A 27,044-nucleotide genomic window follows, 5' to 3' on the forward strand; every position below is an offset into this window, starting at 1 on the left:
TGTAGGATGGACTTATTATCACTGCTTTAACATTTCTGCTTAACATCCAATACACATGTCATATTAGCTTCAACAGAGATGTCTGCTCTGGACCAAAGTATGAAGCTACACTCAATCAATGCAGGTTGTGGCTCCAGGGCTGTTGGTATCCTGGTTGGTAATGTTCCTTCTGAACACACAGAACAGAAGATACAGATGCTAAACGAGATGAGATGCAGGAGACACAACCGAATGTGTGTGTGTGTGTGTGTGTGTGTTTTATTTCTGTAGGGTCACTACCATGCCTGTGTCAGTTTCCAGTGTGCCCAGTAGGTGGGACTTGAAGCTCGGAGGATGGAGTGTTTCTCTCTCTCCGCCAGCCTGTCCCTGTCTCTGTCTATGTCTCTCCACCAATCTCAGCGCATGCTACCAGAGAGAGAGAGAGAGAGAGAGAGAGAGAGAGAGAGAGAGAGAGAGAGAGAGAGAGAGAGAGAGAGAGAGATGGGGAGATGAAGGGATGACATAAAACGATGCAGAGAGAGGAGGAGAAGAGAAAGAGAACCGCTCTGCACGCGCTCAGACTCCTTCATGGACCTGGAATATTTTCGGGGTTTCTGCCTCCTTTTTTCTTCCCACCGGTGCTTTTTTTTTTTTTAAACGCGCAGGAGAACCGTGACTGGCATCATCAAAATCTCTGACACCCCCCCACCCACACACACACACACACACACACACACACAGTCGCGCGCGCTTACAGGCATATGGATAGGCATGGACATGAAGGGAGATACTTTTTATTTTAAGATTTGGACTGCATTGAGAGAGATAAGGTGAGGACACCGGTTACACACACACACACACACACACACACACACACACACACACACACACACACACACACACACACACACACACACACACACACACACACACACACACACACACACACAAACAGGACGGACTATGAACAGGAGGATTTGAGTCTTTTTGCTGCTGCGCCGCAAAGTTGCGAAGACATCTGTCCACTTGAGTCGTGACAGCATGGATGTCTCCGGCGCGTTGCCGGGCGCCCGGCGCCCCTCCAGGATCTGGTGCTGCTGGCGGCTTTTCTTCCTGCTCAGCGTCCTCTGCCACCACTACCTGGGCTCCCTGCTGGACTGCCCGCCCACCTGCACCTGCTCGCCCGCAGACATCTACTGCAATAAGTCGGACAGCAGCAGGTTCTTCCCGCTGCTGTCCTTCCAGGGCACCGGCAGCACCGCCAACAGCACCGGGAGCATCGAAGACCTTTTCCAGAACATCAGCTCCATGTAAGTGCTGCTGCAGCAGTGTGTCCGTGTCTGCCTTAGAGATGCTTGTGGAAATCCACTGTAAAGGAGGTTACCTTTTTTTGCAGAATGTAGTGTTTGTGTGGAAGAAAAGCTTCCAACTGTCCTGTTTATCTTTGGAAGAGAGAAATGATCCACAGAATATGGGCTGCCATCAGACTGAAGCTTCCTCAGTTGGGCTAAAAGAAGAGATGCATGCTTTCAAATGGGCTTGTTAGGTAGAACTAGTGTTTGTCTCACAGGCGTCGATTTTGGGGGGGATGCAGGGGATATGTCCCCCACCAATATTAAGAAGATGTAGATTTTGCACTGGCCAGTATTTTTTTTTTTAAGATTAATTTTTGGTCATTTTTAGGCCTTTATTAACAGGACAGCTGAAGAAATAAAAGGAGAGGGGGCGGGGGATGACATGCAGCAAAGGGCTGCAGGCCGGAGTCAAATCCGGGCCCGCTGCGTCGAGGAGCAAACCTCTATACATGGGCGCCCTCTCTACCAACTGAGCTATCCGGGTGCCCGCGCTGGCCAGTTTTGATTATTGGGGGGTTGTAACCAGCCCTATCCCCCCTGCAAATTACGCCTATGCCTGTACTATAAGACACTGAGTGCACTAAGCAACCACCCTCCTTTAAAATGTGCCTTCATCTTTTTAACCTATATTTTAACCTATAATCTTAATCTTTAATTTAGGGGAAGGTTTATGTAAACTGAGGTCATTGAGTCAAAACATCTCTTGATCATTAGTGTTGGAGGAAACAGAAGCGTACGCCTCATACAGTGTTGGGTCTGTTGAGGATCACGTTCGGTTGTTTTTATCCTTTCATTGCATGCACATTTCATCTGAAATATCTAAAGAGGATATGAGGGGAAATACGTGCAAACAAATCTATTTGTTTATCAGAAGAAGAAAAAAACTCTTCCCTTTGAAAGCACTTACGACTAATAAAATGTGAATTGTCAGTCCGTAACAAGGCGGTCAATTCTTTAGCAAAGAGTGTATAAAGGTGACAGTTCTTTCTTGGTCAGGTTGTCCCTCCTGTGAGTCCGTCCGTAACTCAAACAGTGGATACTCTGGAAAAGCCTAAAAGATGTTCCTTGGCCTTTTAACTGTAAACGAGAAACCGGATGATGATTTGAGGGAATCACTTCTTGAATAAAGTGCAGCAGGAAAAAGCATTTCCTGATTGTGTTCCTTTAGCCATTATTACTCTTCCCCGTCACTTTCTGCAGCATCTCCCTAAAGGCATTTCCTTTTTTATCCAGCCCAGCCTGAGAGGTAATAAGCCCAGAAATCTCCAAATAGCTTTTTCTTATTGGATGGTAAAACCGGTCATGACTGAATTGCTCATAAGCACAACTCTAAATCCAACTGTCAGTGTTCTTGGAATGAACCGCCTAGTCATTCCAACATCCGTGAAAGCCTGGTATTCCCTGTGCGGACACTGAATACAAACCCCCCCCGCAGACCCAAATCCCCTTACATATCCTGTTTTGTCAATGGGAGACGGTCTGAATACCACAGAAGGCTGAACGTCCCTCAATAAATCCTCCTACCTTTGGATGATAATAAAACAACAAGACCCTGAAACGGTTTGATGGGAGTTTTTGGTTGGACGGTTCAGTCAGCTCGATGACCAAACCAGAGGCGACTGCATGCTTCGTAGGGCTGGGACGATCTGCTTTTGTCCCAAACGGGTTCTTTTCCAATACATGGGTGCTGATTGGATTTGTATTGCGATTTTCATTAATTATGATTCAAGTATTGTGATTTGACAGTGTTGAGTATTGGGATTTTGTTTTCCTTCTTTAACAGAAACAAAAGTTGAATAATACATTTTTAGAGACAATATATGATGAGACATTTCTAAAAACTGATAGTTTTCTAAGGAAAATGAAATCAGTCTGACATTTATTTACTTTGTAAAGAAGAACATAAAATGGAGTTTCTGGTTTTTCTGGTTTTTCTCTGTTCTGCTGCAAACTGATATGATGTAGTCTCCGCCAGCGGTACCGTAGAAACAAAAAATATTTAGGTCAATCATTAGTTTGTGTGTGTGTGTGTGTGTGTGTCTGGATTTTCCTCATGCATCATTTGTCAGTTGCTTAGAAAGGGATCAGCATTCCCAATCAGAAGCTGTGTAACACTGGATGATATATCTGTGGTTGATATATGTATCAATCATTTCCGATAACCTACAGCAACCAAAACAGCACCATGCATCCGCACAACAGTACAGAACAGGCAACACATGGACTCTGTCTGACTTTGAGGCTACGTTCAGCTCTCGTCATGCGGCTGTAAATTCAGTCAAGTTTTCAAATAACATCAGTTGAAAGACATCCTGATTCTAACATCCCCATTACAATGACTGCACAGTTTTCATTGTCTTTAAGTCATGTGTGAGCTGATGTTAACAATGGTGTTTAAACGGATACTGGTGCTTTCTAAAGTTTATAACTATTGAGTTGTCAGCGTCACATTATTGTGGACTGCCAGGGTGATAGGGTGTTTTTTCACGTGGTGTCGGAATAGTTGGAAAAATGAGTTCCTTGGTACCCATCCCTACAAACAATACATCAGTGTGGAAGTGAGCAGGCTGACAGTGAAGTGTACCTTGGCAGTGGCATGAGCTAATGGGAGATAATGCCTTCATAGCATGGTAGTAGAATGTGTTGTCTGACAGTGAGCGTACTGTCCAGCTCCGGCTCACTTCACCTCACCGTGCTGTGGCGGCGCTACAGTAGAGAACAATGTTGACAGGGTGTCAAGATGAAAGATCAACAGCTTTTACGTGAACTAACTTTTGCCACCTTGTAGTAGTGTGTGTGTATGAATGTGTGTGTGTGTGTGTGTCTTTCTTGTCTCAGGGATTTTCCAACCTCTCAGCTCTCAGGATCAAGTCTCCACTCTGGACTCTCTTATTTAGACACGCACGCACGCACGCACGCACGCACGCACGTTTCTACATGTCAGCTGTCCATCTCAGCAGCAGCAGCAGCAGCAGCGGTGTGAGCTCTCACTGCTTGCTTGAGAAGCAGAATCCCGTCTGCATCTGAGTCTGAGCCTCGTTCAGATCCGTTTTCACAGTCAGCTTGTTGCTGCTCACAGTGAAATGAACACTGTGAGTCATAAGAGACCCAGGGTTTCCAGAGTGTATAGGAAAATGTGTGCAGCCTAAACTGATATACTTATATATATATATATATATATATATATATATATATGTATATATATATATACAAACAAGTCAGTGTGGTGGAACTGCAAACATTACCGCTGACCATTTACCAAAAGATACAACTGCATTTAGGATGTTTGAACTAGATTTTCTTTCACCTTCCACTCAGCCATTGATTTTTTTCACTACAGTTAAAAAAAAAAAAAAAAATGTAATAATTATAATAATAATAATTATATATTTTATTTATAGGCACCTTTCAAAGCACTCAAGGTCACCTTACAAGAAAAAATAATGTACTAAGTTAAAAACAATATAACAATCGTTCATAAAAGGTACACGGCATACTTACAAAGCAAACAATCAGACCAGGAATCGATGTGAACGTATTGTAGAGACTAACATTGGGCCTGCTTTCTTGTCAACAGACTCATTGTACTTTATTCTTGAATGGCATTATTGCTGAAACAATTCATGGATTATTCCCAAAATGAATCTTGATAACAGATTAATCAAGTCTTTGGCAAAAATAACAAACATTTGCTGGTTCTAGTCTCTCCAATGTGAAGAGCATTTGCTGATTTGCCTTGTTTAAAGTGAATATCTTTTGGACAGTTGGCTCAACAGAAAAAGGACTTTAAAGATATAAAGGTGGTATCATACAGTAAAGGCTAAACATCCAAAAATACCTGTGCCCAGGGAGCAAATGTTTTAAAGGTTTAGTCGTTGTCTTAATCATTTGGCCCAGCAACCAGCTGATATATCATTATCATATTAGAAAAAAAAATTCTATAATATTGTACTATATATATACTATAATACTGAAATCATTTGGGTGATATTATTGGTGCAATAATGATGATACTGATAATGTCCTTTGATGATGAACAGTGCTAGATTACCTGCACTCTGTGTGCTATAACATGTTGTTAACAGTACTGAAATGATTTTGAGTGTCTGCACACATCAGGTGGTTGGTATAAAGACTCGCAGCGTGCTGGGTAAAGTTGGACGTTTTCAACATGCTTCTCTATTCTTTTGGGCGGTAGAAATAGAGCGTTTCTTCTCCTTACTTCAAGTATTTCTTGTTGAATCTCGAGCCTGTAATTGTGTGTGAAACCTTTCAGCTGGCAGCAGTCAACACATCACAGAGCATCAGGATCACGCAGCACAGCAACCATTGGAAAGAAATCAAGAGCTGTAACTGCAACATTGTTGCATAGAGAAGAGTTAGTACGTTATTGTTCCATCAGGGGTGGAGAGACAAAGAAGAATGAATAGAGATCTGCGAAAGACATTCATTTGTGAGAACAAAAAATTCATTATTTGCCGTGATTCTTGTTTCCGCCCGCCACTGTGAGTAGGAGAGTGCAACACAGCGCTGCTTCAACACTCAGCGCTGCTTTTTCAGGCTAGTCACACAGAGTTTTGTAAAATGAGCAGAAAACCCCCAAAATGATAGGCACTCTGTGATCAGGAAGCTTTGCTTTTATGTAATGTCTCGAGGAGGAAGAGTGGGAGAGCAGTGTGAAACCGAGAGAGGGAGAGGGAGAGAGAGGGAGAGGGTTTGACTCAATATGGCATGAAGGGCTTTTTTATAAACTTATTGAAAGCGGTATAGGGGCTAAAGTTTATGACACTATTAAATCACTGTACATGGAAAATAAATGTGCAGTAAAAAATGGCTCCAAAAACACAGAAATCTTTAAACAGGGGCATGGAGTAAGACAGAGATGCAGTTTGAGTCTGCCTCCGTGTAGAAATAAAGGATTAACGTAAATTTGTTCCAAAGGTAACTTTACTTAAAGGTCCTATGACATGATGCTTTTATATAGACCTTAGTGGTCCCCTAATACTGTATCTGAAGTCTCTTTTATATAGACCTTAGTGGTCCCCTAATACTGTATCTGAAGTCTCTTTTATATAGACCTCAGTGGTCCCCTAATACTGTATCTGAAGTCTCTTTTATATAGACCTTAGTGGTCCCCTAATACTGTATCTGAAGTCTCTTTTATATAGACCTTAGTGGTCCCCTAATACTGTATCTGAAGTCTCTTTTTATATAGACCTTAGTGGTCCCCTAATACTGTATCTGAAGTCTCTTTTATATAGGCCTTAGTGGTCCCCTAATACTGTATCTGAAGTCTCTTTTATATAGACCTTAGTGGTCCCCTAATACTGTATCTGAAGTCTCTTTTTATATAGGCCTTAGTGGTCCCCTAATACTGTATCTGAAGTCTCTTTTATATAGACCTTAGTGGTCCCCTAATACTGTATCTGAAGTCTCTTTTATATAGACCTTAGTGGTCCCCTAATACTGTATCTGAAGTCTCTTTTATATAGACCTTAGTGGTCCCCTAAAGTCTCTTTCCCGAAATTCAGCCTTGGTGCAGAATTACAGCCACTAGAGCCAGTCCCACAATGAGCTTTCCTTAAGATGTGCCATTTCTGTGTCTGTAGCTTTAAATGCTATTGAGGAGGAGAGAGGGGGGGCAAGGTGGAGGGTGGGGGAGGGGCCTTGACCAACTGCTCCTTTGCTTGTTTGCAAGCCATGATGTCTCTCTCTCTCTCATGGGCGGGCCAAATTCTCTGGGCGGGCAAAGCAGAGAAAGGGGACGTAACCTTGGTCCTTATGACCTCATAAGGAGAAGATTCCTGATTGGCCCATCTGAGCTTTCATTTTCTCAAAGGCAGAGCAGGATACCCAGGGCTCGATTTACACCTATCACCATTTCTAGCAACTGAGGGACCATAGGCAGGCTGGGGGAACGCATATTAATGTTAAAAAACCTCATAAAGTGAAATTTTCATGCCATGGGACCTTTAAAGTTAAGTAAAAATAGCTAAAAGTGCTATATTAAATAAACATATTATAAGTTTTATTATTACAGTTTATGTTTTGACCTGCTTAAGGAAACTGGGATCTACTCGGTTTTCATCATCACTCTCAGCAGAGCAGAAGACACCTCTGGCAAATGTGTTTTTTTCTCATTGGATCGACACATTTCCTCACCCTTTTGCAGAACAGTTAACACGGATGTCATTCAAGCGGTCCAAACTCCGTTGTTTTAGCTATGGTAACCAAACAGAAACCATCTGTTCCTAACTATTACAAACTACCTACATCAGTATGACATCACTGAAGCACCTGTTTGACACTGCTTCACAAAAATCTTCAATTAGCAATCAGTCTGCAGGGTTAGGCCATGTGGCCCCATCAATATCAATAGTGGCTATTTCTTATACTCTACAGTAATAGATGTTTATACTTTACTGTGATAGATGTTATTTTTATTTTCTTACAGTTTTTCTTGATTGCTTTGATGCAGCAGTCAACTCAAACTCCACATTTTCAAAACAGTTAACACACAGGCCGAAACAGTGGCACTCAAATGTCAAAATGAAACATTTTGTTTGCAAAAGGCTCTAACGGTGCCAAAACATTTAAAATATGCAACAAAAGCAAATTTTGCCTTCAAACAACACAACTTGCAAACAAGTGTATGAGCTCTTCCAAACAACCATTAGACAGTGGACAACAAAATACAAAATACAGCACTCACATTGCTTGTCATTGTAGCCTATTACTGTACGCAGCTTTCATGCCAGTGCCATTTGAAATTCTGGATCCAGAATCAGAAATTCTTTGATGCAAATTGTATTGATTCGATTAATTCTTATTTTCAAACTGTGGCTGAAAACTGAAATACTGTAAATATTACACATACTACATGTAAATCAAAATAAAATTTATTAGAGTATAAGAAATTAAGAAAACAAAAATAAAATCTATTACAGTAAAGTATAAACATCTATTACTGTAGAGTATAAGAAATAGCCACTATTACTACTACTACTATCTCTTGTGTCTTGACGATGGGGCCACATGGCCTAACCCTGCACACTGATCTATGGGGCCACATGGCCTAACCCTGCACACTGATCTATGGGGCCACATGGCCTAACCCTGCACACTGATCTATGGGGCCACATGGCCTAACCCTACACACTGATTGCTAATTGAAGATTTGTGTGAAGGAGTGTCAAACAGGTGTTTCAGTGATGTCATACTGATGTAGGTAGTTTGTAATAGTTAGGAACAGATGCTTTCTGTTTGGTTACCATAGCTAAAACAATGGAGTTTGGACTGCTTGAATGACATCTGTGTTAACTGTTCTGCAAAAGGGTGAGGAAAATGTGTCAATCCAATGAGAAAGGGTTAACACATTTGCAAGAGGTGTCTTCTGCTCTGCTGAGACAGTGATGATGAAAACCGAGTGGATCCCAGTTTCCTTAAGCAGGTCAAAGCAATCAAGAAAAACTGTAATTTCATATACTCTAATAGATTTTATTTTGGTTTACATGTATTTTGTGTAATATTAACAGTTTTTCAGTTTTCAGCCACAGTTTGAAAATAAGAATCAATGGAATCAATAAAATTAGCATCAAAGCATTAGCAAAACATGACAAGCAATGGTGCACTGATTTGCACTGAGTGCTGTATTTTGTATTTTGTTGTCCACTGTGTAATGGTTGATTGGAAGAGCTCATACATTTGTTTGCAAGTTGTGTTGTTTGATGGCAAAATTTACTTTTGTTGCATATTTTAAATGTTTTGGCACCGTTAGAGCCTTTTCAAACTAAATGTGTCATTTTGACCATGAGTGCCACTGTTTCGGCCTGTGTGTTAACTGTTTTGAAAATGTGGAGTTTGATTTGACTGCTGCATCAAAGCAATCAAGAAAAACTGTATTACAATATTATTACAATTGGGCTAAAAGGAAATTAGTTTGTGAGGCTTAAATTATTGCAAAGTAAAGTTTCACTGGAACTACTGAAGGAAAGAAACAATGAAAATGTCCTCACAAGTCACATAGTTACTGTTTTACAAATCTAACTATCATTGACGCTGCACGATTGAAATAAACTTCACCTACCTGGTGTCAGAGAGAGAGAGAGAACCTCAGAGACCTTTTGACAGTCACAGAATACATTTCAGATCTTTGTGGTTATAAAAGTGGATTCAAAAGGATGTTCAAATCCACTTTTCACTGTGTGTTGTGTTGCCATATTATTGCTATTATAAGAAAAATACATACAAATCCAAAAGAAATGCTGCCTTCAGTCCTCACCACTCGACCATTCAGTGCATGTCAGAGTAAATCAGACGTAATGTTAGCCTAGCAACGTATGAAAGCTTCATAAACTGTTACATAATTCAGTTTTTATAACTCATGCATTTGTTAATGATTATCAGCAGAATGCTCTGCAATGTAATTACCTTTATGATATCATTCAGTGGTGTGACCGAGCCAGTCACCTTGGCATCAGTGATAGAAACAAAGAGACAGTTTGCTGGTCACTCTGAGGCCTGAACACAATGAGCGAGCCACGGTGTTCAAATACCCAATAACATTAGCAGCCATTATGTAGCACGTCGATGTGACAGCCTGCATCATGTCAGCGCCAGAGCGTGTGTGTGTGTGTGTGTGTGTGTGTGTGTGTGTCTGGCTTGAGATGTTAAGGCGATAATGAGACACTGAGTTTCAGCTATTTTCTTCCTCTGGGCTCATCAGGGAGCAGAATGATAATTAAAAAGACATTTTAGAATCACTGTGAAGCATGTATGTCCTTATAAATAAGGATGACATTTCACCGGATAAGCGGACGAAGATGGATGGATGGACATTTCACGTCATTTAAATAAGCAACAAACTTATAAATGCATAGTATTCAGGACCTTATGCAGGCATGGTCCAGTGTATGGTCCCAGTCAAAGGGAAATGTGTCTGTGTACATGTTGCATGGCTCAGTCAAGGCATGCTGGGAAAGGCTGAATAATTAAGAAATGGACAGATGAATGAAGCTTGATTTCCCAAATCCCCCTTATCAGATAGCGAATGGTGCCAGGTGCTGCTGCTGTGTCACTGGGTCAGAGCATTCACGCTAATTAGCAACATGCAGCTAGTGGAGCGGCAGGAAGGAACACCGAGATGAAATGTTGAGACTGAGATAGGGCTTATTTACTGTAAGCACAAGAAATAATATCAAATCATACAAAGACTTTAGGGCAAAAATATTATCCAGTCAGCCAGCTCAGTGACAGAACATTGCTCTTTCATGTTCAAATGTAGCGTTTCTTCATTAGAACAATAAAATGTCATCCGTGATTTATTTAAGTTGGCGCAAGTAAGGTCCATCCTCCCAATATCAAAAATACTTGCATGCTAGAGAACGTCTTCCGTTTCTCTGGAGAGTAACTCAGGATTTTTTGTTTGAATAAAATTATTATTATAGCACCATCTCGGTCTCCTTGGAAAATTCACTGATCAGTAAAATCAGCAACTATTAAAATCCACGACAGTAGTTTCCTTCAGTTCAGAGAAGTGTGTACAAAGCCCTCTGTCAGGCTGCGTTTGGCCCGAACAGGCTGCAGCAGCCTGACAGGCAAAGCAAAGGAAGTGGAGGTCCTCTACAGTATGTTCCCAGTTGTTGATGAAATATACTTTTTAATAATTGTAAATGATTTCTCATGCAACGTTATGTGTAGCTCCTTCTGTGTTTTTTCCCCTGAGTTCTCCCTCTGAGGTTCTCTATGTGTTGCGCTGCAGTTGCAGTGGTTGTGCTGATGTTTTTGGGTCCTTTGTGGAAACACATGGATGTTATTCTATCAGACAACTGACTCTTAGAAGAAAACAGAATTCTCTTCCTTGACAGCTGAGCTGCTGTTGGTGGCAGCTCTCTGCATGTCAGCAGCGAGTCCTGAGTGGGCTAGCAGAGTATAATTATGCAGTTACATGATGGCACGTCTTCACTCTTCCCCTGTAACCGGAGCACATCGTTCAATGTGTGTGTCAATCATCTGTCACACATGTGCAGTGATGATACAGGAATATTGAATCAGTCCTGAAGCCGGAGCTGACCAACATTATTTGCACATGAAACCTTTAAATATGCCGATATCCATTGAATATCTGACGAGGCCATTGTTAGATCAGATGGAAAACCGAACGGATGTGTCTAATGGATTCATGTTTTCACTGTAGATAAGATTCAGATGAAGAGATTAGCTGATGTTCTTTTTGCTTTTCTGTTTACTGAAGCTGGGTTTGGCTGTTAGGTCAAGCTAGGAACCTTTTTGGTTGATTGGAGGTCTGAAGATTTGCAGGTCGGAAACATTTGAATCAACAGATCAACTGATGACAGTTGTGGAGTTTCAGAGAAACTCGATGTCTCCTAGCATTAACATGTCCATGGACATTCACCTTTGTTTTCTTCTGGTTGGACCACTCCTACACAGTCCCTACGAAGCAGACTTTTAATGTTAAACTAATAACTAAGGATGTTTTTTCTTCTGAATTGAAACTTTGATTGTTGTTTATTTAGTTGTGAATGTTAAATAAATACTTAAAACCATGTTTTCAGAGGACAGATGACCATGTGGTTTCTCTGCCATATTTAATACAGCTCATTTCAGCACCAGGAGCTGTCCACTAGTGCAGTGGTTCCCAACCTTTTTCCTTGGCGCCCCCCCTACTCAGGCCTAAGAAAAGCCGAGCCCCCCCCCCTCCCCCAAAACCGAAGTTGAGGTAACTCTGGAAATAGAGCCTTACTTTCTTTTTTGATACAGAGCAGTTATCAGCACTGTGACGTTTCTCCGCCATGTTTCATTCATAAAATAGTGATGCCGTGGCAGCAGGAAAAACGAGGATACAACAGAATATATAGTTTTTATACAGACTTTTGTATACATTATATATTCTAGTGTATTATCATAATTTGTTTAACATGTGCAAATTTTTTTTTTTTACCTCAACCTCAAACCAGATAAAGACTCGCGCCCCCCCTGTGATCTTTGCCGCCCCCCCTGGGGGTGCCGGACCCCAGGTTGGGAACCACTGCACTAGTGGGACAGTACAATACACTACACTGTAGGATGGGAAAATAATATATATATATATATATATATATATATATATATATATATATATATATATATATATATATATATATATATATATATATATATATATATATATTAGATATTAGATTTCTGAAACATATGCTCAGATTTAATTGACGGGTCTAACAATCACCAGCATGTTCTGACATAATGACCTGATATTTAAATTACAAATTACGTTACATTACAAATTGTCGCTGTCTGCACCTTGTATGTCCAAAACCGTTGTTTTTCAGGAAATGACAATTGTTTTATTTAAATTGTATTATTTTGAGCTATTTACCAACAAAATTGCCTCGTCACTGTTTAAATATTTGTGAACCCACAGACAGACGTAGAGAGTGACCAATAGCATGACAGAAAAAAAAGATGAAATATGGAGTTACAAGGTTACTGCCTGACAGCGACAAAATAACACAAGTTCTACATAAAAATGCATCACAGGATATGAGTCATACAAATCAAATAATACGTGCATTGTGTCTTTTTTGGTGCGTCATCATCTTAACATTTTAAACGCCCACCATGTCCGGCCATACGTAAAATAACCAAAATAACATCTGAACATTAATCTTCTGCAGTGAACAAACCGTCATTCAGTGCCTGGTGAACCAACTGTGTCCTTTTCATCTTTATATATCTAACAGAGCTGTTTATGAAACGCGTTATGACAGAACGTCAATGGCTGACGCTCGATGGCGTGCTGATGTCAATATGAAAATGCTGTCAATTATGAAAATGAGTCAATATTTCCTTCAGTAATGCACTAATGTTGTCTGACAATGTCAATACGTTCTGGAATTATGGATCAGAAACAGCTCAGAGAGATGATGTGATCTGTGTTTTTAGATGAGCAGTTTGTGGGTTCAAACAGCCGTTAATCAGAACACACTGCACACTTTCTTGTGTTTTTAAATGATAGTGTGGTTTAGACCTAACCCTAACTCTGGAGAGTGCCCTGAGATCACTTCTGTTATGATTTGACACTACAGATAAAAATCCAATTGAAAATTTTTTTGCCACATTGGACTCACTGGAATACTGTTGGTGGGAGATTTTGTCATCTGTGCATAAGCTCACATGTCCTTGATTGCACAAGTATGTGTGTGTGTGTGTGTGTGTGTGTGTGTGTGTGTGTGTGTGTATGTGTGTGTGTGTTTGTGGAGCAAGAGTAAACAGGTCCAGCGTTCTATCTCAGTGATTGCCAGTTACACGTACTGAGTGAGTGTCCAGGAGGTGATGATGTGTGGTTTATAGTGTGTCAGTATACTGCATGTGTGTGTGTGTGTGTGTGTGTGTGTGTGTGTGTTGTGTGTGTGTGTGTGTGTGTGTGTGTGTGTGTACATTGGTGTATGAATCCTTGTGGTTTATGGCAATGAAAGCCGACACATAATAAGCACGCACGCATTCACGCACACAGCATGCACGAACGAACGCACGAACGCACGCACGCACGCACGCACGCACGCACGCACGCACACACACACACACACACACATTGATTATAGTGCTATTAGTTCAGAGTTATAGTGGAGTGTTCAGTGTTCTGTTCCTGATCTCCATGCTGAATGTGTGTGTGTGGGACAGTGAGGAGCAGCGCCCCCTGCAGGCTGGGCTTACTCCTGAGGGTTAATAGAGCTTTTCTCCTGCCTAATAATAGAGCGGGTTGGACCTGTGAGGACAGGCTGTGTCTCTCATCAAGCTGTTCTACTCAGAAATCAAACACTCAGAAATACACTTATAAACTAAGCCAATGCAGGATTATTCTGCTACTGGTTGCTGCTAGTTCAACTAGCACAACTACTGCTGCTGCTACCACTGTTACAAGGCTAGTAGTCAAACTGATGTTGTATTAACTGTCTCCATTTCCGATTTCAACATAAATTGTGGGGGCGTCAAACTCCCTCTCTGTTTTGGTCTTAATGTGTGGTAAATGTAACCCTCTCTGCACAGGCTACTTGGCATTGGCAGGTTTACAAAGTGGAAATTTGCATAAGTGTTAGGTATGAATGAACAATTTCAAGTTTTAAAAATGGTCTCAGGCTATAAACAGACAGTAGCTAATATCACATCTGGTCTGGCCCCAGGAGACACAGAATACCAGAAATACTGTTCCTCCCTTTTTTCATCAGTAGTTAAGCTACTGTGAGTCCTACCCAGTAAAGATAGTATGCCCCCTGAGCAGGGCTTTTACTTTCTGAAAGTAAAGTAGCCTTCAGGATGGGGTTGGGGCTGTCCCTGCTGATTAGTCAAACACAGCGCGGCGGCTTCAACTCGCCGGCCACTTCATTCATAAAACAAGGAAGTACTCTCATATCGCTTTATGACCATTTTAGCACCATAAATATTGTCATACACTCCCCTATAAGCACTCAGAGGTATTACAACGGGTAAAGTATTGTTGTTCCACTAAACATTTTACCACACAAGCAAATATGTATGAAAGAATAACCTAAAAATTAGAATAAACACCATTTTCTATAAACTTCCTTCATAGCATTAAATCCCAGTTTTCCTGAGAAAAGAGAAATTGGAAATAATAATTTTAAAATGAGGGGGAACCCTTCAACCCTAGTCTATGTATCACTCATTAGACAATGACCCCCATTAAGCCCAGCTCTGTAATAGCTGCAGTCTGTGTGTCCTGACAGATAGATGAGAGGCTGTCACGCTTCGAGCTATACAAAACAGAGAAATAAACTCCTCCAGCAGTCCTTCCAGTCCCAAGCAAAGGCTGACATTTTCATCTCAATTCAGAGCTGGAAATGAGAGCTGATTTGACTGCACCACAGCGTGTCCTAACGGCCTGGTGCTGTCACGCACCGCCATCTGCGCCAAATCCCACAGAAATGGATTGTCTAAGTCATGTCGAACTTCTTTTATTCAGAGTCACACCTGGCTGTCTACTGCAGAATCCCAGAGAAAACTGAGGCTCATGCATACAGACATCACAATCTGTAAGTCTGAGGGAGAAAGAGTGAGAGAGACATGAAGTGTCTGGCCTCTCCTCTTGAGTTCAACTCTCATCATATGTTTTGCTCTCCTAGAATTGAAAGACATATGTGTTAGAATTAGAATATGTGTTGTCTCGCACGTTTTATGCCTTGTCTTGGCCAGGTCGTCGTTGCAGATCAGAATATGTTCTCGATCGGCTTACCTGGTTAAATAAAGGTTAAGTTAAAAGAAAATGGATGAAGTTAAATTGAAATTAAATGGTTCCCCTTTTTGCTGGGCACCCCCTGGAACACCTAAAGGACCTCACTTTGAAAACCACTACTTTAAAAGTGCAGTAGGTAAGACTTATAAAACTAACTTTCTGTCATTTTTGCTGAAACTGACCCTATGTTCCAGTAGAACTACATGAAGCAGGTCATTTAAATAAAAATCTGACTCCTCTGGCACCACCTACAGCCTGGAGTGTGATTTGCAAAAATCCACCGCTCCCTGTTCAGATGCACCAATCAGGGCCGGGGGGGGTCTAACTGCGAGTCAATCACTGCTCATGCACACACATTCATTCTCCCTTGTGGGGGAGGGGCTTAAGAGAAAGGGGGGGGGGGGTTGGCGGGGTGGACTGAGAAGTTGTCGATGTTCAAATTTCTCCTCTTGAGTTCAACTCTCATCATATGTTTTGCTCTCCTAGAATTGAAAGACATATGTGTTAGAATTATGATATTAGGTAAGAGATCATTGAGAAATAGTTATAATCTCAAAAGGAAATAGCACCACGCGGTGTCAACATGAAACAGCGCTTTCAAGCCGAAGAGCAGAATTCACTCTGCGGCGAAAACAAAATACTTTCACCCAGAAAATGCTCATTCGTTCATCGGGAAAGTTTTAACCATGATCTTTTTCCTAAACTTAATGAGTCGTTTTGGTGCCTAAACTTAACTGGCATCGCTGCATGACGCTCACTTTTTCTGTCTGAACTCCACTACCATGGCCCCTGAAAGGACCGTCACCTGGCGGTGCCTGTACCCGGCTCACTGTCACCTAAACCACATTTGTGAAAATTCACACTGCACTATACTGTCTTGGCGAGGTCTGCGCTTCTAGTTTCATAGTTTGAGGATTTCCACCAAATGTGTGTTTAGAATTTTCTTTGAATTTTTCCAAGTTGTCAGATAATTTAATGAATATAAACATAAACACGTTCAATCCTAGATTATCAGTGATGATGGGATTACAATCTGCCTTTATCAGAATCACTCTGAGAGTCTCTGCTGTGCCACAAGTATGTGAACGCTTTCATAGAGCACTCTGGCTTAACTGATCTCACACACACACACACACACACACACACACACACACACACACACACACACACACACACACACACACACACACACACACACACACACACACACACACACACAAACACACACACACACACACACACACACACACACACACACACACACACACACACAAACATTGACCCTTCACCACCGAAGAAATGAGGCTGGAAATCTTGCTTCAATTGCTTGTCTCTGATTGCCAACACATCATCTCAACAGTGACTGTGCGTGCGTGCGTGCGTGTGTGCGTGCGTGCGTGCGTGTGTGTGTGCGTGCGTGCATGTGTGTGTTTGTGCATTTGTTGCAGTCTAATCACAGTGAACAGAGAAGGCAATTTGTTCAGCCAGAGCCCCTGTTGTGTTGATAAGCTGGTCACACAAACCAGTGTGCCACCAGCTCTCTCTCTCTCTCTCTCTCTCTCTCCCATCCCCCCCTGTCTGGCTCCCAGCCCACCTCAGCTGCCAGTGACTTTAGATCCAGGCTGAACCTGGCTGGGAACCAACTGAGCCAGCACTAGTTTGGATGGTATTTAAACATCATTTTGGAATTGACCAGTTTCATCTTGATGTCCGATGGCTGGTAACGTGTCATGAAATCTTAAAAGGTTTTTTTCCTTACACCTGCATGTTGTCATGACAACATGTCCTTGTGATGAAATGACCTTAACATTAGTTCAATGTCATTCCGACTCCATTTGAAATGATTAATCCACATGAAACCACTTTAGGCTCATCTGCTCTGAGTTTTTCTCTGTTGAGGATTCCATTCATGTCGTTCTCTGTCCTGCAGGGCCACAGCATTGTCCCGTCTTTAGTGCTTCAACCTGAAGTCACACTCTGAGCAGCTTTTCAACTCATCACAACATTTAGGCTTTAACGGACACTTCCACTTCTTTCAGTGCTCACATTTCATATATAGTGCTTGTGATTCAAACTACCTCTTCACTGTCTTTCAGTGTTTCAGCATTGACTTCAACTCCTCTTAATCACCACAGACCCCTATTTGATAGGATTTTTGCCTTTAGATGTTTTGTAACAGAAATGTATGAAAACAGTCATACATTATGTCATTGTGTTACTTATGGATATAGAGTCTTTGTTGTATTTTGTATGTCTGTCTTTATTTGTGTGTATTTAATGTGTACTCTATGTTGTCTCGCACGTTTTATGCCTTGTCTTGGCCAGGTCGTCGTTGCAGATCAGAATATGTTCTCGATCGGCTTACCTGGTTAAATAAAGGTTAAGTTAAAAGAAAATGGATGAAGTTAAATTGAAATTAAATGGTTCCCCTTTTTGCTGGGCACCCCCTGGAACACCTAAAGGACCTCACTTTGAAAACCACTACTTTAAAAGTGCAGTAGGTAAGACTTATAAAACTAACTTTCTGTCATTTTTGCTGAAACTGACCCTATGTTCCAGTAGAACTACATGAAGCAGGTCATTTAAATAAAAATCTGACTCCTCTGGCACCACCTACAGCCTGGAGTGTGATTTGCAAAAATCCACCGCTCCCTGTTCAGATGCACCAATCAGGGCCGGGGGGGGTCTAACTGCGAGTCAATCACTGCTCATGCACACACATTCATTCTCCCTTGTGGGGGAGGGGCTTAAGAGAAAGGGGGGGGGGGGGTTGGCGGGGTGGACTGAGAAGTTGTCGATGTTCAAATTTCTTTGCTAAGACATGAATCTTCACAATCCTACCTACAGCACCTTTAAGCTGTCAGTTTGGTAACCTTATGATATTTCATACTTACATGCTATATGGTGTTTACCAAATAGTGATAATCCATGAGACAATAATGTCATGTATATATGAAGGTTTGGTGTCAAATGAAAGATGCAGGTAATTTTTCATGTCTTTTGGTCTTGACAGAGGTGAACGTCTTCTGCAGTGTTGGATCAGATACTGTAAATACTTAATACTTCATCCAGATCTGTGTCATCTTTGTGTGGGCGGTGTCGTGACAGAGCTGGGTTTAATCTTTGAAAATAGGAAGAAAAGAAAATATCTCTTTAAGAATCAAACATAATCTCTGGTGAGGTTTTTGCTGTCAGTGTTTGACTCCCTGCTTTAGTTTCTGTGCCGCTCACCACAAATAAGGACATTTCCTCAACTACAGGCACTGACTCAACACTTTCTGCCTGTGCCCCTCACTGCCCTTAGCAATGGGTTGCAAAATGGTTTTGATTTTTGTATTCATTTTCTTCAAATGTGTTTTTTAATTTGGTCTCATTAAGCAATGTCTTCACTCTGCTCTGAGCACTTCTGTGCTCCAATTAAACTAATTCTGTTCTGTTTTGGCTTCAAGCAGTCAGTTGTCCACCATTCATCCTGGAGTCAGCACACACACACACACACACACACACACACACACACACACACACACACACACACACACACACACACACACACACACACACACACACACACACACACACACACACACACACACACACACACACACACACAAGTAAACAACTACAAAATATTTCCTAGACACATACATTGTCCAGCTTAACATTGTAAAAAAATGTTTTACTTTGCTCATGAGGAAAATACAACAGCAATCATTTTCAAATATTAAACGAACTGAGGAGAATGGAGAAGCAAAAGAACAATACGATTTCATCATTTCTACAATAATGATATTGTCCAGGTATACAGTCCCTCTATAGACCCAATCACAGCGTTTGTTTCCAATAACTTCTGGTAGAAACCTCCTGCGTCCCGTACGTACACTTTAACGCTGCTGAGCAAACAGGACGAAGAACAACTGGATCTACTCTCATCTCCTTCATCTAAAATGCATGTTTGATGCTTTCATAACACTTTGACTAGCGTTAGCTTGGAGAGCTTATTTACCTGTTGGGCTGCAGACTAAAGAAACTGACACCAACCAAACTATCAGTTAGTCCGACTGACCAGCCCGGTCTCATGGAAGTTCGTGTAAATGTGACGTTATTTGAATCTATTGATACGTGTTCACGGAGACGTTTTTGTCGGTTTTTACGTGGTGGACAACATGAAAATGTAAAGTAATGTATTTCAATGGGAAGCATATTTTGTGGCCACAGCACAAAAATTGTAGGGAGTAATATAAAAAGCCGAAAACCCGCGTAGGGAGATTGGTCGGGGTGATGGATGGGTCAAACAACAAAGGACTTTCACCCGGGCGAGCGGGGATCGCGTCGCGCGTGCGGCGCTTTGTTTCCTGGGGATGGCGTCCCTCCGTGTGGCGTTTTGTCCCGCGTGTTATTGTGGCGCGTCTCCCGGCGTTTAAGGCGCCCTTTCCCCGTAAGATTTTTCTAAACCCAACCTCCGCCATCCCGTTATTGTGGGGCGTCCCCAGCGGGCCGCCTTGCGGGCCGCCTTGCGGGCCGCCTTGCGGGTCGTCTCGCGGGCGCCTCCTGGCTTATGGAGCGTCCTTTTCGGCCACCTCATCCAGCGGGTCCACAGCGGGCCGCCTCGCGGGTGCCTCCCGGCTTATGGAGCGACCTTTTCGGCCACCTCCCGGCCGCCTCATCCAGCGGGCCGCCTCATCCAGCGGGCTGATTCGCGGGCGCCTCCCGGCTTATGGAGCGACCTTTTCGTACGCCTCCCGGCGTCCTTTCCCCGAGAAAATAATGTGACATTTACACGTAAAAAACGAGAAAAACGTCTCCATGAACACGTATCAATAGATTAAGAATAACGTGGACATTTACACGAACTGCCGTGAGACCGGGTTGGACTGACCGGCAGTGACATGTTGCTGTTTCTAATGCTAGATTTGGTTCAGCAAAGACACTAGTAAAGCTACACAGGACAGAAGATAAGACAGCAGAGACCACAGATAGGTGGGACCTCCGTGTTAACCTGATATCTTTAAACGATACAGTTAGGACTAAAAATGAAAACAGAAAGAAACAATTTTGCGGATTTCAAATATCTCTAAATTTCTGTTAATCCAACAACGGAAAATTCTCTAAATTAAAGTATACCCTCTGTACCTTTAACAGACATTTCTTTTCATCCAAAAATCTAAATATGGAAAAACTACTGTAAAAAATCATTACAGAAAATTCCTTCATATTGACACCGTATATTAGCCCGTATTGCTATGGACTTTTCTAACAGTGAGTGCATTTGATACAATACCCATGTGGTGGATAAGAGACAGTGAGACATTGGTCAGAAGGAGGTCCCCTGATACAACAGGAGTCATTATCTGAGGACCACAGACAGCAACAGCAAAGCTGATGAGTGAACCAAAAGACATTGAAGAGGGAAATATGTAAGAAATATACAGTACTCATGCATTCTCAGACTTAAAGTGAGTGAATTAAGGAAAAACCTCACTATTACTGGTTTTCCATTGTTCTTAATAAATGTACTATGATAATTCACAGCATGAAAAGCAGTTTGTCTGTGTGAGCTGTAAAGTGTAACATGGCGTTTTAAACAATGAATACTTGAGCAGTAAATCTTATACTGTAGCTATAAGCAGGTAAGATATGAACAGCATTTTCCTGAGTGGATGAATGTGTCCGGACAAGATGAACGGCCGCAGAGTTTCAGCTGCTCTGCTGAGAGAAATTACACGCAGAGCCACATTAAGAATTCAAAAGCATATCCTCCATCATTAACTGAACATCATGTCTGCTGTCTTTTATGGACTCCTCTGACCATTTGTCAGCCAGTGAGAGTGACTGATGAGAGAAAGTGTAGCAGAGCGTCGGCCCTGCTCTGTGGAGTATGTTTTCACCACATACACTAATACTCCGTATTTTCAGCCTGAAACTCTGTCAGATTAGCCTTGCTCGGACAGTAATTTAGAAACCTAACTTAACACCGCTTCTGCGGTCAGTCACATGGTTGAATTAATATACTGAAATGAATATATTTGTTAGCTGCACATTAGAGAGTGGGAGTTTTCAGGGCATCACCGGACAGTCTATATCCACAACCAATCCACTGGGATTGCTCCGATGCTGCCGGACATTCCACTGGATGTCCTTCTTTTCGTCCAGATATCCGTCCCCTTCCTCTTTCTTTGTGTTGGCGTTCTAACCTCCGGTGGATTTGTGAGGACTATGGTTAACTGCTCCTCAGATCTCTGCAGGGTAAATCCAGACAGCTAGCTAGACTATCTGTCCAATCTGAGTTTTCTGTTGCACAAATAAAACTACTTTTGAACATACACATGTTCCACCAAAACAAGTTCCTTCCTGAGGCTATTTTGCAGCGGCGACGCACAAGACGATAATGATAGGTTTAAAGAAATGCCAATAAACTAGAGCATGTTTTTCTCCCATCCAGGAATGCTGTGTGGACTAGACTAGACCTTCCGCCGCAGCGCTGTGGAGGAAGGTCTGGCTGTATGAGACCACAGGACAGGTACCATGTGGTGGTGATGGCTCAGTGGATATGACACATGCCTTTGGTATGAGAGATTGAAATGCTGTTTAAAACACAACAAGCCACAAAGAATGCTGGGACTTTTTGAGGACTGTACTGTAAAGTGCCTCCTGACCTATCCAAACACCTGAAGCGCATTTTCAGTAATATGTTTCTTTGTAATTATGTATGGTTTGCAAAAATGAGAACTGCTGCGTTCGTGTAGATGAGAGAAGCAAAGTGTATGCGCGTTGTGCACACGCTACATCATGGCCAAGCATGCGCCCCTAAAATAGCATCTGAATAACGCGCTACTGACTTTAGACTAGTGCCACTGACTTTAGACCAGGTTTTTCCTGGTCTGTGGCAGAATTGTATTCTGAAACTGCAAAATAGCACGAGGGAACGTTTGCGCCTGAACACGCCTCCTCTTTTCGCTGAACCGCCCCCTGGAGCGCAAATACATTCCCGAATTTACCGACATGCGTCTGTGGAGGGAAAAGGCCGCTGTGCGTCGGGTGCAAAATAGGAATGATACATGCGTCAGTGTACAAAGGCAATTGCGCTGAGTACAAGACAGGGCCTGTAATGTAATGTAACTCCAAAGACGGGAAACTGGTTTAGGTGTACTGGTTTACTATAAGTGAATATGTTTATGTAATATGTTAAAATATATAGTTATGGACTGCCTCTGCACTTTGCCAATCCTGACAGTTTTGGATTATGTTCCTTGTTTCATTCATTCGATGAATCATGTTTAGTGTTTCCTGTTTTATTTTGGCTCCCCTTTTTTATTTGTCACGTCTTCCCTGATTTGTTCCACTTGTGTCTGGTCCCCCTGCTTTCCTTTGGTTCATTGTCAGTTCATCATGGCACCCAGTGTGAATACTTTCAGCAGTTATCTCTCGTGTCAAATTAGTTCCTCGGGCTTTGTATTCCTACTTTATTCCTTGCTGCCAGTCTCCTGGATTTCTCTGTTTACCTGCTTGCCTATGGACTTTGAGCTCTGTTATTTAGTCCTTGAACACTACCTCCTGTCTGCATCTGTGTTCGGGTCCAAACCTGGTTTCCCCTAGGATTTGTCACACGGCCTACTTTAATCTGCTCACCTTGCTTTCCCATCAGTTCTCTTTGTTGCATTTTACCCATATTAAATAGGAAAGAAAATAGAAAATCAATATGTGGCGGCCAGTGTTGATATTGTGCCGGGCCGCCACAAATAAATCAATGCAAGGGAAACACAAAACACGATGTTTCCCAACCCTAACAGAGCACTTGAATCCAGCATTACACATTATTACTATGAGGATGTTTTGTTCCAAGATGACAGCTGCATATTTATATCCAGATGGGTCTTAATGGCTGTAATGATGGAATCTTCAGTAAGAAGGCAAAATAACAGCTACATTTATACTGAACAGTAGATCAGACCATCGCCACCCAGAAAACGTCCGTTTATGTTGATTGTGCAAACAGGTCATAACCACACATATCTGTTTTCTTGTTAGGCGGTGCCCTCTAGTGATCGTAGTAATATTCGCGGGGAACAAACAAGGAAGTGAGGTGACAAAGTATTTATAGGTCAAACAACCACAGGACTCCACTCAGGAGACCGGGGTTTGTGTCCTGTGTGAAACCAAAAGTCAACAGTCACTTTTTGAAATGAACCAACTTACGTACAGACCTTAGTCCGTGACCTCATTTTAGTAGTTTTAAGTACCTAATTTTTATCCAATCCTTGATGTTTTACTAACCCTAAGTATGTTTGTTGCCTTAACTTAACGAGTTTTGTTTCACAGCGCTACCTATGTGTTTGAAACTGCCAACGCGGTGTGTGTTCATGACTGGGACAGCGGTGTGATGTGTTTAAAAATAGAAATATATAGTCATATATGTTGTCTTTGGAGTCATTGGAAAATGACCCAATTCTGTTGTTTAGGTATGACAAAGTGTTGACAATAATAAAATTAATATATGGATCACTGGTTTGAGCAGAAACGAATCATTTTTAAAGCTGATATGTTTATTCCTAAGATTCAGTCCTGGCCTTCCAAGCTTTATTTCAGAGCTGAATCCCTGAAGGTACTGTCATTTTGATTTCAGTGTTATCCCTCACTTCCCTCCACCAGTTTCTACAAGATAAATTAGATGCACTTAGAGGTCCTTTCCTTGTGATTAAGGCTGTGAGAGACTATGCTGGGGCAGCTCAAGTCAAATCCATCACATGTTCACTGTAACTAGGTAATTTATAACTATACTAAGGAAGAAACACAAACTTGCAGCAAGAGACTAGCTAGAGGAAAAGGTGAAAGAGAGGGGGCGTGAGGTAAGTGAGCCCTTAAATTGGATTGTGACTTTAAATTTCTGATTTTAAACGTTTCAAAAGCCCCAAAATGGGGTTGAAATGTGCTGGTAATTATGTTTTTAGAGCCAAAGCGATTATAGTGCAATCACAGCCCAGAGCAGAGCCACAGCCAGTCTGCTATAGAATGAGACGGGGAGGCATTTCTACTATGGATCAAACTTCAGGTTGGGTTTAGGTGGTTCATCCTTCCCCCTGGTGCTGGTATATGGACTGTCGGTGGTACATGACCCTATTAGAAAAGTGCCATGTCAGAATTCTCCTAATGGACCTACCTAACCCTGCTTTTCGTCAAGTCACTTCAAATTCAGAAAGAAAATGACAATGTCACCACTGTCAGGGAGTGAAAACCAATTTCAAACCAAACCCCAGTTTTAATGTAACCCTCTAGACTCTCGATGTCAACCTTAAACTGATTTACAGGTGTCAGCTCGGCTTCTTGTTTCATGGCAGGAACAAAAACATCTGAAGTACAAAGATGCATTTTTCTTATTCCAATTGCAACAATCCAAAACAATAACAAATACTGTGTAGAATATTCTCCAGAATAACCTCAAAGGTACTGTATGCTCAGAAAATATGCTGAAAGCATAACATGGCAAACTCAAGCAACAGATGGGCATATTGACCTGAATGGAACATTAATTAGTAATACTAACACAATGTAGTGTCCTACTTTACATTTGGAAAGGTTAACTAAACAGCAGCTCAACACTTAACAATGGAGCTTGTGCTTTACAGCGACAGACACATTGTGTGAGTACATTGGTCAGCTAAATGTGACAATGTCATTGTGTTTCACCTCAATGTGAGAAAATTAAAAAAATCATAAAAACAAAAACATCCCCTTCTACTAAGTGTGATCAAAACTGGCTAATGCAAATATAAATTCAAAGAAACAATAAATAAAATATGTGTAACAGTGGGGAGTGTAATATAAAACTAGGACTCAGCATATATAGTACAGTTGAAGCTGCAGCTTATACTTCAATTTCTTTGGATTGGTGGTAACTCGGTTTACATCCACAGTATATGCACATGACTTTAGTCTGGTGGACAGAACCATCTGGACGGGCTTTGAAACTCATCTTGACATTCAAAAAACTCTTTTCTTTCTCCATTTTGTGCTTGCGTTCATCATGCGTAAAAAAATTAGCACTGATCAAAGGAATTTTTGTTAACTCAGTATAACGCTGTTAAATTTGAGAGCCCTAGGATTTTGCCACTTGTAATTTTTCTAAATATACACATGGAGGTCTCTCCATATTATCAGTAAGACCACAAAAACATCCATCCATCCATCCATCCATCCATCCATCCATCCTTCCATCCATCCATCCATCCATCCTTCCGTCCGTCCGTCCATCCATCCATCCATCCATCCATCCATCCTTCCATCCATCCATCCATCCATCCATCCATCCATTTTCTTCAACATATCCTCATGGCTTAACAACATTTTAGGTTGATTTCCAAACTCTCCCAGAACGACGCACACAACCATTGTATTTACTGCCGCACGGTGGTGGGTTCATCATGTGACCATAATCATGTGACCGTTCTATTTAACATAACGGGCGCAGTTTTAAACACGTACAGTAGTAAACGTTGTGAAACAGAAATAGTAAGGTATAGGCAACAAAAAGACTTAGGGTTAGTAAAACATCAGGGATTGGCTTAGAATGAGTCAAGTAAAACTACTAAACATCAAGAACATCATTGCGTTACGGACTAAGGTTGGTAAAACTTGGTTCATTTCAAAATTACTGTTGAATCCATCACATCCTGCCTCCTTATATGGAATTCGGCGCTCTTATACTTTATTAACTCACTTCCTCATTTTCTCTCGCAATAATTAGTTACCACAGCTACGAGAGGTCGACGCCTAACAAGAAACATAATTTTGGGTTGTTGAGCCGCTGGCATAATCGTCCCATGCAGTAGTTTTCTGGCTGAGGACGGGCGGATTGTCTGAGTGGTGGTGGTAGCAGGCTAGTGTACGTAGCAAAGAACCCCTTGTCCCTGGCTACAGTTCTACCTCCAGGTTATATATAACCCCTCCAGTGCATTCTGAGTCGTCCCTGTGATTGGAAGTGAAGTCAGCGTTCAGGAGGAATTGTGATCAGATCCAGCCTCACATCATTTTGATCCTGTGTGACTGTTGATTGGCCAGTTTGACAAGATACTCAGGAATATTTACAATGACTAAGCTAGTGATGAATCTCATATGCCACAAATGTATATGAGCGTTGTGATGAGATGGCTATCCAAGCAGTAATACTGGAGCTGGTTCTCTGTAACAATGCTGCTATGTTCCTTAAATCAACCTGCGAGCTTCTCTCTTGGTGCTTTGTTCTATTCTTCATCATTCCCTCTCTTCACCTCCATCTCTCTGGCTCCTACACTTTGGAGGCAGAGTGCGTAGGAAGCTGCTGTAGTGTTGCAGCTCCTTCTCCGTCCTGGCAGACAAACATTGATGGTTTGTGTGGGTGAGAGGTCTGAATCTTCACACACTGCCAAGATCAGGAAGGAAAACAGGGGTGAGGGGAGGAGGGAGAGTCA

The 27,044-nt window shown here is 41.8% G+C and overlaps 1 protein-coding gene across 1 annotated transcript in view; it reads left to right on the forward strand.

Moving 5' to 3' along the window:
* The first annotated feature begins 1,020 nt into the window (after positions 1–1,020).
* ntrk3a (neurotrophic tyrosine kinase, receptor, type 3a) overlaps positions 1,021–27,044 on the forward strand; it is a 166,371-nt gene continuing 140,347 nt past the window's right edge. Inside the window, exon 1 of the mRNA XM_028584345.1 lies at positions 1,021–1,289. Within this exon, the coding sequence (XP_028440146.1) occupies positions 1,021–1,289 (269 nt within the window). The remainder of the gene's footprint in view (positions 1,290–27,044) is intronic.

The sequence above is a fragment of the Perca flavescens genome, chromosome 8 (genome assembly GCF_004354835.1).
Source record: "Perca flavescens isolate YP-PL-M2 chromosome 8, PFLA_1.0, whole genome shotgun sequence".
NCBI classification, from domain to species: domain Eukaryota; kingdom Metazoa; phylum Chordata; class Actinopteri; order Perciformes; family Percidae; genus Perca; species Perca flavescens.